This window comes from Pyrus communis, chromosome 5 (assembly GCF_963583255.1).
Source record: "Pyrus communis chromosome 5, drPyrComm1.1, whole genome shotgun sequence".
NCBI lineage: Eukaryota > Viridiplantae > Streptophyta > Magnoliopsida > Rosales > Rosaceae > Pyrus > Pyrus communis.
The window spans coordinates 17,163,390-17,175,042 of NC_084807.1; the positions used below are offsets into that span (position 1 = coordinate 17,163,390).

Here is an 11,653-nt window from a genome sequence, read left to right on the forward strand (position 1 = left end):
AAAGAATTAAAAACAGAAAAACAGGAGAAAGATCTTGCTAACTAGATTGCTACGACAAACGTTCTGGAATTGTCAAAACTGATATGGTACATCCCACAATATTTATCTTAAATTAAACGGAGCAGTTTTTAGGTTTTATTGAAAGATCAACTCCACGAACATTCGCTTAATTCAGAATTCGTTTACAATCTAACGGTGAGACGAACATAGTGTTACGATAAACAATAAAATGTTCACAATAATAATCAAATAGTCAAATGATTTCCAATTTAAGTGATTTCTTAAAAGAATGATATATAAATATGATAACCTAAAAGCTAAACGGGTTGCGTCATAAAATTATTTGTAGACAGAGCATAGACGAATTGTCAGCGCTTGAGCGCTCGTGATGTTTTATGCTTTTAGTATCTTTGTTCTTGATTTAATATTATGTATATTGGTACCATGTTTATATTGTAGGTGACTTAGACTTCTTGTACCCAAACGGTTCAAGGCAATTGCAACTAAAATTCTGCTAGGAAATAATAACTGAAAACTGAACTACAAACTAAGACTCGGTCATCTTTTTCTGTCAGCTGATATCTTTGTATGGTCTTCCTCAATTCTAGCTATATTAGCAGCATTCTTAAGATTACTTCCCCATAAAAATAAAAAAATAATAATTAAAAATTACATAAAACAAGAAGAAACACAAATAGATCAGAATCTCCTGAGTTTTCTTCAATCCCAAGCTTCCGAAGGTGAAGCGGAAAAAAATAAATTCGAAGGGTTGATTCAACAGTCTGCGAAAATAGGTACCCCGGAAGAAAATGTACCAATTAAGGCGGAGGTCTCTGCTGGATCTTCTTCAGCGATGCTACAAATTCCAAAATTGATGATTGATGGAGAGGATGATGCAGTCTCAACCTTTGAACCTGCAGACCTCCACCATGCTCCTCCTGCGTTCATTGGGTCCAGTGACGGAGATTATCCGGTAATTCGGAGCTTCCAGGATGCCAAGAGCATCTGTTTTGTGGAGAGTACAAAGCTTTGGTCAATTGCAGGGCCTATTGCCTTTAACATATTGTGCAACTATGGTGTCAACTCCTTCACAAACATCTTTGTTGGGCATATAGGAAATGTGGAGCTCTCTGCTGTTGCAATTTCTCTCTCCGTCATTTCCAATTTTTCGTTCGGCTTCCTGGTTAGTTTCTTCTCCTTGCATTACAATTACACGAGGTTTTTTCATACTCAACGTTCTTTTGTTGTGCATTCGCAACCATTCACGATGATTTAGGAGTGTAACTATGCACACAGTTTTGCAATACTTGCACGACAAAGTTCAGTATTCTGAATGTGTCTCATGGTTTAAGGAGTTGGATTTTTAGAATTTTAGGGTTTCTCATGGGAAGTATTCATTTGGTAACTACAAGTGAATCAGATGTACTAGATTTCTGACCTGAGCGTCGCCTGGTTGGGCAGGAATTGTGTCACCTTATGCACCCTAAGTTCAAATTCTCCTCCCCGTCAGTTAGAATACATTAGAATGTTGCTCAAATAAAAAAATACATACTATAATTCAATGGTTAGAACTAAGCAATCAATGTGGTATGAAATTGCAGCTTGGTATGGCAAGTGCACTTGAAACACTATGTGGGCAGGCATTTGGTGCTGGGCAAGTAGACATGCTAGGAGTGTACATGCAGCGCTCGTGGATAATCCTTTTCGCTGCCTGCATTGCTATACTACCCCTTTACATCTATTCCGCGCCAGTCCTAAAACTCCTAGGGCAAGAGGATGACATTGCAGACCTTGCCGGAAAATTCTCCATCCAAACCATCCCTCAAATGGTTTCCCTTGCCATCAACTTCCCAACTCAGAAGTTCTTGCAGGCACAGAGCAAGGTTGGAGTTCTTGCATGGATTGGTTTCATCACTCTGATAGCACACGTAGGAATCCTCTTTCTCTTCATCAAAGTTTTCGGGTGGGGAACCAGTGGTGCAGCTGCTGCGTACAATATCTCAGCCTGGGGGATGGCATTGGCTCAGGTGGTTTATATAGTCGGTTGGTGTACTAACGGCTGGAAGGGGTTGTCATGGCTGGCCTTCAAGGAATTGTGGTCTTTTGCAAAACTCTCCATTGCTTCAGCTGTCATGCTTTGCTTGGAGATTTGGTATTTCATGACCATAATCGTTCTCACTGGACACCTTGACAACCCTGTCATTGCAGTTGGCTCCCTTTCAATCTGGTAACGAAACCCCTTGTTCTTACCCCGTAAAAAGTGACTACAATTTTCCTCCCTGTATAATAATTTGTATATAAATAAGGTTTTGTACTGATCCCGAATCATTTTATTCGGATTTGTGTTTGATTTTCTGTTTCAGCATGAATGTGAACGGATGGGAAGGCATGTTGTTCATTGGGATCAATGCAGCAATAAGGTAAGGAACTTTCATTTTTGCTGCCAGTTCTTATTTTTGTAAAAAACCGGTAAAAGTACTCCATTAGCTGACTACGTGATGCGATAGTTATTTATACGTATGTAGCCAAATTATAAATAATACATCAAATGTCGTATTATGCGATCAATATAATGTCATTGTTCGATGATTACTCTCTTGTTAGCTCCTTGGAGTACACCTCCTCTAATTTTACTTCCTTGCAGCGTTCGAGTCTCCAACGAGCTAGGATCAGCACATCCTAGAGCTGCAAAATACTCGGTCATTATCACCATCCTCGAGTCTCTCCTCATTGGGATGATTTTTGCAGTGGTTATCTTGGCAGCCAAGGATCATTTTGCCATCATCTTTACTGAAAGCAAAGAGATGCAAAAAGCCGTCTCTCGTTTAGCCTTCCTACTCAGTGTTACAATGCTCCTCAATAGCGTTCAGCCGGTTATATCTGGTAAAATGTTCTTTTATCAGATAGTTTAACATAAGACAACGATATTATCAAATCATCAAAACCCTTGAGGTTATAACAATACAATTTTCACAGGTGTTGCTGTTGGAGGAGGTTGGCAAGCTTTGGTGGCTTACATAAATTTGTTTTGTTATTATATTGTTGGGCTACCTCTAGGGTTTCTTCTGGGTTACCGTACAAGTTTGAGAGTGGAGGTAAACTATCATTTGTCACTAGGTATCACTAACCAAGTTCAAGTATTTTTTAGTTCAAACCTTTCAACTAATGATTAACATAATGTAAATTGTGATTAATTAACATGATAAAACACAATTTTATTTTCTTGATGAAACTAAGGAGCATTGTTTTTGTAGGGAATTTGGATTGGTATGATATTCGGGACATTATTGCAGACACTAATCCTCTTGTATATTGTTTATAATACCAACTGGAACAAAGAGGTAAAAGTATTCCAATGTTTTTTCTACCAAAAAATTTAATTAAATATCTCATAAATATATAATCCATATATATTTAGTGGTAAATTAAAACATTTAATTGAAATGAAATTGCAGGTAGAACAAGCCTCAGAAAGAATGCGGCAGTGGACTGGAGAAGAACTAGGTGATCCCAAACAATGGAGTGGCCAAGAAAATGGACTACAAAATCAAACCATATAGAATCAATTTCTTTTTGCTTTCAATGTAAATGTTTTCTACACAATTTGTACACTAACACTAAAGAATCTGTTAAAAAATGTGTGTAAAAGAAAAGGAAAGGAATGTCATTGTAAAAGAGACACTAAAAATTTGTAATTGCAGGATCTTTTGAGACTACAAGATCTCCTTCTTACTATCCCAAATCGCAAAGAAATCATACACAAGAAGGTCTACGTGGAGAGAATGTTTAGGTTGAGAGATGTGAGAAGGTTACGAGGAGGCAAGGGAGATTTTCGGAATGACCATATCGGAAATAAGGTTTTCAATTTTTATTCTAAAAACTTTTAATTGGATTGGATTAGAACACAATTTCTAAATTTGAAATATTTGGAATCAGAGTAATCTCATCAAAATTTTCAAAATTATAGTAATCTTGGTATTTTTCAAATTCATATATTTTACAAGTTTTCAAAATATTATTCGAAATTTTCAATTAATTTTGTAGTATACTACTATGTTTATCATTTTTAATATAAATGTGTAGAAAACTAACAATGAACATGATAGAAATATAATAGTTATTTACAAAGTACTTAATTCCTCGGAAAAGAAAAATAATTTTAGTAAAAATTTAAAAGAAAAATTAGAATTTTTTGGAATTTTTTTATTAGAATAAGTTAGAAACACTTGAAAAAATTCGGATTAGAAATTCAAAAATTTTGAAATATCTAAATACATTCTAATTTTCAATCCATCTTTTTTAGAAATTTTCAAACTTGCAACGGTACTTTCTCCTTCGGGAGATGGTTGGTGCCTCGCACACGACTGTTGACGAAGAGCTAATCTCGCCTAATCCATCTCTACAAAAAAAAAAATGACCATTATAAATCATTTCCGTGATAATATCTTCTTATTGCATATCATTGACATTCTTGTGTTAGGGGAAGTATTGATCGACTTGTGAACAAGTCAAGCCACATCTCAATTGATATGGGTAATGCTAAAGAGACTAAATTTGTAGATTAAATTTAAAAACTAAATGATGTGTCATCATTAAAAAATAAACACGTTAATCAATGCTTAAGTAACAATACAATCATCAACTTCTATGTCATTTAGTTTAAAAAATTTAGTCTCTTTAGCATTACCCAATTGACATATCCCTTTGAAGGGTTAATTACACTAACACTCCTTGAAATTTATCGAGTTTTCACAAAACTCCCTTACGTTTGTAATATTACACTAACATTGACACACCCCGATCGAGATCAGGGCATGCTGCCCGTCACGTGGAAGTGATGTAACCATGTGCACAGTGCGGAAGCTGATAAAATAATAATAATAAATAGTACGAATAAATAAAAACTAGCTTTACACAAGGTAATAATGAACAAGTGCAAGCGTAAGTGTGAACGCTAGGTTCAGAGCATAAAAGCCTAATGCAGTCCAGAAGAAAACGACGCAACAAAAGCACACCCGAAGGTGGTCCTACACTGGTGGTGGTCTGTCAGATATGTCAGGGAAATCCTCAGGGAAGCCACCAAACGTGCTAGCCAACTAGAACCTGGAGGGGCGCAAAACAAAAGTGTGAGTAGGTAAAAACAAAGCTTTTCGAAAACCATTTAATAAATAAGTTCTAACCCCTCGCCGTAAAACCTGTATACTTCCCAGAAAATAGAATATAGATATATGTATATAAATCATGCTCAGAAATATGCTATGCCAAAATCTTGAAGTATAATGCAAGTGCTCAGGTACTATCACATCAATGTCATATAATCTGTCAGCCAGAGTCACCTAACGTGACCTGTACGGCTGAATCTAGAGCTCAAATCTCACTCTCACTAACTAGACCTACACACGAGTCGGAACCAACTAAAGTGGTCTGTACGACAAGCCTAGGTGTAACATACATATACGCTCAAGTGCTACGATCACGTGAAGGCTGGGCGAATAATCGCGGGTCACCTACGAGTCGGAACCACCTAAAGTGGTCTGTAAGACAGGACTATGCACCTAACTTGGATCCAAGCTGAGCGTGTGGTGCGAGAGGTGAACATTATGTGAAGGACTGTGCCCAATTCTGGGCGGAAGCACTAACACCGGGGGTGCAGGTTATGAGCTCTCTATATATCTCAAATCACTACTGAATGTAAACATGAATTACACTTACCTGGCACTTACCTGTGTGTCCGCAGCACCAATACACACACATATATAAATGCAACTAACCATGCATAACAAACGGCAATATAATATATGGCATATAACGAATAAACGTTTTAAATCACTTTCTGGGAAAAAATATGAGTATACAGGTATATACGGAAAACCAAAAGCCCACTCACTGGTATGTGGAAGGGTCGTAACCCCCCTGCCTCGAGTGACCACGCTCGTCCTTGGGATAGGTATCACCTATATGCGAAACAACTACAAAAACGTTAATTTTTAAAGCACATAACCAAACTTAAGAAATAACTTCTCATACAATGCTCAAATGGGGTGTATGAATACACCAACGTGATCTACTCAACCTCAAGAACATCCCCATATTTTTAGAAAAAATTTTCATCGCCGCACGCGCCCCACGCGCCGACCACGCGCAGGCACGTGCCTGGCACGCTGACGGCGTCAGTTAACGCCGTCAGGAATATTCCGTTAACTTTAACGGAATCCGTCAACGGCGTTAGGAATATTCCGTCCAAACTGACAGAATATTCCGTCGTCTTCTCCGGCAAGGCTCCGGCGCCGGAAAATCGGGAAAACTTCAAATCGTCCTATCTTCTTCGTTTTTCAACCAAATTTCACAAAATTGGTACCAAATTGAAGCTTACAACGAGAGGAACAAAATCATACCACTTTCAAGTGCTAAAATCCACGAAATCTCGCCGGGAAAATACCCCCAACTCCGGCCAACCTCGAAACTCGTGATCCCGACGTCCAAAACCTTCAAACGAACCACCCCGAGCCTCCTAAGGACCTCACCAAGCTTCCTACAAGCTTGAAATTCCCAAAAACATAAGAATTTACGTGTGCATGAGCAGTACCAAAAATCGGGTATCCCGAGTTCGACGTGAAAACGAAGGTATCCTTATCTGAAATGGGTATGGTTGGACTTCAATGAACCTCACGAGCATGGATATGTACTTTGTTTCTTCGATCTGTGAAGATTACATGGGTTTTGGGGGTGTGTCCGTACAAATGATATGAGAAATAGGAAGGGAAAAGGCACAGGGGAGGTGCAGGGATAGGGAGAAAGGGTGAGGGAAATTATGGGAGTGTGTGTGTGGTCCACAACCAACCACACCAATCACAAAACAACCACACAACGTAAAAATCACACTAGGGGCAAAATCGTCTTTTCACGCGCACGTTTTAAAACTTTCGAAACGGGCTGTCACAAACATCCCCTTAGGTTTTAATTTCCTTTCATATAACTCATTGAGTGAAAATTTTGTATATAAAGTTACTAATTTACCCTCATTAATTGCTTGAAACTAAAAAAAGCTTGATAATTAAAAAATTTATAAAACATTAAATACTTATAAAGCAAAAAGAAGGCCATGTGGAGAAAAACAAATTAAGAACAAAATTTAAATATTACTTTGAAAATAATACTTTATTTAAAAAAAAGTTCTTCTTCTTTCCCTTCCATCCGAAAGAGCAACCACCTCTGTCTCCATCTCCTCCTTCTGTCTCCATCACCACCACCCATTCAAACTTTGAGCAACGATCTCCACCCGACCCTAGCCAACAATCTCATCTTCTTCCCATTGCAACCACCTCCATGTTGGAAATTTAATTAATAAGGAAATTTTAAATATTAAATTTCTTAAATTGAATGGAAATAAGAAAATTGCCCATTGGGTTTGTTTATGACTATAAGATCATGATTGATTTGGATGTGATGGGGCTTAATAATCCTACGGTACAAAATCTCAATTGGAAAGGAATGCAACTTTCCATAAAGTTGTATATGGATCGATAACTTTCCTTGTGAAAAAGGTTACAATCAAACTTGGATTAATTCAATGAACAAATTAGTGGTGTCCCTGGCTTGATTTTGAAGAGGCATCAATTAAAGGTGGTGGTAATGCAGAAAGAATGAGGAGATGGAGATAGAGGTGGTCGTTCAATCGGGTGGGAGGGAAAGAAGAAGATGAACTTCTTTTTCCAATAAAATATTATTTTCAAAGTAATAATGAATTTTTTTTTCTTAATTTGTTTTGTCCACATGGTCTCCTTTTTTTTTAAGTGTTTAATGTTTTATAATCCTTTTCATATAATTAAAAAGCTTTTCTTTATTAGTTTTCAGTAATTAATCAGGGTAAATTAGTAAATTTATAAGCTAAATTTTGACTCAAGGGTTATATGAAAGGAAATTAAAACATGAGGGGATATTTGTGTAATATCTCAAATGTGAAGGGATTTTATGAAAACTCAATAAATCTTAAGGAGTGTTAGTGTAATTAACCCTCCCTTTAAATATATATTCCTAGTATTTCTATGATAATTCAAAGATATTATTTAAAGATTTATAGATATTTTACGAAGGATGATAGTTAGGTACATACAAATGATATTTTACGGAGGATTATATTTTGATCCAATGATATTTTAACACATGTTTTTATTGTTTTAAAAAAAAATATGTATTTAATTTTTTATTTAGTTTTGAAAATTAATATATAGGGTAATGAATGGTGAGTATCCAAGTATTATCCTTCTAGAAATCTTAACAATATCACTGAAACACAGTTCTAGGAGCATCTCCAACCGCAACCGATAAAATTTTGTTAGTTTAGCTAGTAAATATTGTCCGAAAATCTTTTTAATAGCCCGTTTAACTTGTCTAAACAACTCATCATTTTCATCCTTTGGCATCTCTCACTCCCAAATTAGTATTTTTTTATGTTTACAGAGTTGTACACAAAAACAAAACAGAGTAAGACAAATGAGTCTCATGGAGAACCGCTTTTTTATCTAACTTTAGTTAAAATAGCTAAATAGCCTCATATAAAGTTAAAAAGGCTCTGGTAACCGGGTATAGAATTTTCTCTCCTCTTAATTTTTTTTTTCCTTTCCTTTTTTTTCTATTTAAAAAAAATAATATCACGTTAATATTTTATTTGAATTTTTTATAAAAAGAAAAGTACAAAAATAAAAAAATAAAAAGCATGGCCTACAATTACACCATCATTAGCAGAATGCTAAGGTCTGCTTACCAGAGGAACGCTAAGGCCCGCCTAGTATCCGATCCGACTACACCATCATTATCGATTTAGACTTTTTTTTATGTGCTATTCATACACCTTTTTAATTTTTAACCGTCAAATCAGATGAATTGAAGAAGATCTAAAGACAAAATGTAACAAGGAATGTGTGAGAATTTGATGACCAAAAACTAATCAAGCACCTCTCTAGTTTGTTGGAGGAAATCATAAGATATCATGAGATTTTATTCTTCGGCCAGCAAACACAAAATCACTAATGTCGAAGGTGCAAAAATTGGGTCCGTGCTCCGTACATTGTATTTGTTCATCATGATGGATTATAGAGTTGTCGAAATCTTCTATTTAGGTAAAATTTTGAAATAGGATGAGCATCCTTATACTGTTAGTCTTCTATATACGATGATTACTTGCTACATATGGTGGTATATGTTTATTTAAAAGGATAAATTTTCATATTAGATAAGGACTGGAATTATTATTGAGTTGTCTTGGATACAAGCGATTTTACGTACTCATTTCAATCATGTTAAGAGGATAGTATACAAAGGGATATAAGGGAGTTTGAGAATCAAACTCGAGACATCAAGTACCACGGTAAAATCTTTTGACTATCCGAACTATAACCCTTTGTATTTTACGTGTATTAATTAATCTGAAGCAGTTACGGCACATACCTTGATAAGATCAAAGATGTCGTTTTTTACCTCTTATCTTCCTTCTGAGATATAATAATAAATCAAGTTGGTAAAATTTAGTCGTTTTCCATACCTTAGTTAAATAGTCTTTGGCTCTCGTGGAGATAAATTATCCACTCGTGTGGATGGTAGCGCCAAACTTTATTGTTATGGTATAAGAAACTTGAATTCAAATCAGAAGTCGTGTGGGTAACAAATTTGTGAGACATTAAATTAGATTTATAAGATCTTACACCTCGAGTGGAATAACACTTGCTGTCCCAGTACCACATATTGATGACAGACTAATTTCTTTCTTCATACTCTAATATCAAATGAGGCAATAACGTACTTTTAGCCTCGGAGTCAAACGGTATTCTAAAAAAGAGTTAGCGCCCCCAATGAATATATCAAGCGGGAGTTCAAACTCGGGTTAGAGATTCCCAACCTTTGCTCACTTTCCACTAAACCAACCCTTTGGGATTGGTACAACACTTGCCTTGTTGAAAAAAAAAGTTACATTTGTTACAAATCAAAATAGGAATAAGATGACAGGTGATGCTTTACCGCACTGGTAAAAAGTAATCATGCTTATGTACCTTGGTGCAAGTTCAATCCCACCAATTCCCCTTCCATGAACAAATAACTATCTAACCCACTAACGTTATTGCTCTACCAACACTATGCTACAAGGTGTGAAATCTATCGAATTTGTGTCGAGTAAGGGTTTAGCCAGTACGACACTAAGTATTTCTCCAGTACAACGCTATAGTATACCAGGAGGATGTGGAGATGTGGTGGCAAATTTCGTACAAGACTAGATCGACGAAATCACACATGCAAGATAACAAACATTGTAAGCCTAATTGACAAACACCCGATAGAAAGGGGAAGGGTGTTCGCCACATGGACTTTGATGCTTGAGTCAAAGAGATACTTTGAGAGAAACTATGAACTTGAGAGGGTTCTGAGTAGTAAGTGGCGATTATTGTTTTCCCTGTTTGACTTGGCTATTTATAAACTTGAAACCCTAGCAAGAAACCGGGAGGGGAGGTTGCAAGCCATATTAGGCAAACCTTAACGTTCTGCTAATAATGGTGTAGTCGCCGCAGTCCTAACTACTAGTAGTCACAATGGTCCATGTTGGTAATGCCCAGATGCACCGCACACCTAAGGGGAGACTCCCCATTAGGCTGAGTATGGCCCAGTGGCAAGACATATCATAGGTATGAAGCACCTTTGGTACGTTAGTGGCCCAAAGGCCTAGTACCCATAGGGCAACAGGTGCCACATTCCTTCTAAGAGATCAAACAAGTACCACGTTCCCTAAGGTAGCCTCTGGTCTGCTAACAACATCAAGGGTAAATCCGTTATAAAGAGCATAAAGTCCATATGTTATTCTCCAATTGGATGTGGTTAATTTATGTCTCCACATGAGCAAATACGCTATTTTGACTTTTTAATTGAGATTATATTAAATAATTACTAGAAACTCATTAGGAGTATGTTTGTTTTGATTGCTTTCTTTAAAAAAGTGTTTTCTTTTAGTTTCGTCCTGGCGTTCAGATCTTTGTGTGAAAATGGGTGAAATTGTTTTATTTTTTGGATATATTTGACTTGGTGTTATGGCAGTGATTAGGTGATGCAATTAGACCTATGAGCGCCATAATCTCTATCCTAATACAATTTGAAAGTTTTTTGTTCTCCCACAATCTTTGTGTAACATGAGATTTAGCGATTCTATTGATTCTTGTAATCTTGTGATTCTAGGTGAGCTCGGCTTTCAAAGAAGTGCTTGAAATCTACTTATTGCTTTGCAGTTAATTGTGATTATTGTAATATTTTTAAATCTAGTTTGTAAAGACTTTTTTGGGATTCATTCGTTACAAATCATATAGATAATTTTAATTATAATTTAAAAAACGATTTTCTCCAATACAATCACTTAAACCTAAAGGGGCCAAGCCCATCTTATCTCAAGCACCTAGTAAATAATTAACCAAGGTTAGTGGGATGATGTGAACTATAAATATAGGGGAATAGTGGCCCTCCCTCAAAACCTATGAGCTTTTCAAAATCGCATTATTTTTCATCAAAAACTCTCTCTTACACCTCAACAAAAAAAACAAAAAAATAGAAGAGTTGGGTTTGGGGTGGGAAGTGGTGGTAACATATCAAAGAGAAAAGAAATGAGAGAGACTCTACT

At 36.3% G+C, this 11,653-nt stretch overlaps 1 protein-coding gene across 1 annotated transcript; it reads left to right on the forward strand.

Annotated features, from left to right (window-relative positions):
* The first annotated feature begins 853 nt into the window (after positions 1–853).
* LOC137733188 (protein DETOXIFICATION 34-like) lies at positions 854–3,672 on the forward strand. The gene is made up of 7 exons (XM_068472346.1): positions 854–1,183; positions 1,602–2,227; positions 2,364–2,420; positions 2,645–2,883; positions 2,977–3,095; positions 3,255–3,341; positions 3,456–3,672. The coding sequence occupies exons 1-7, from the start codon at positions 854–856 to the stop codon at positions 3,558–3,560; spliced, it is 1,563 nt and encodes a 520-aa protein (XP_068328447.1). The 3' UTR covers positions 3,561–3,672.
* The last annotated feature ends 7,981 nt before the right edge of the window (positions 3,673–11,653 follow it).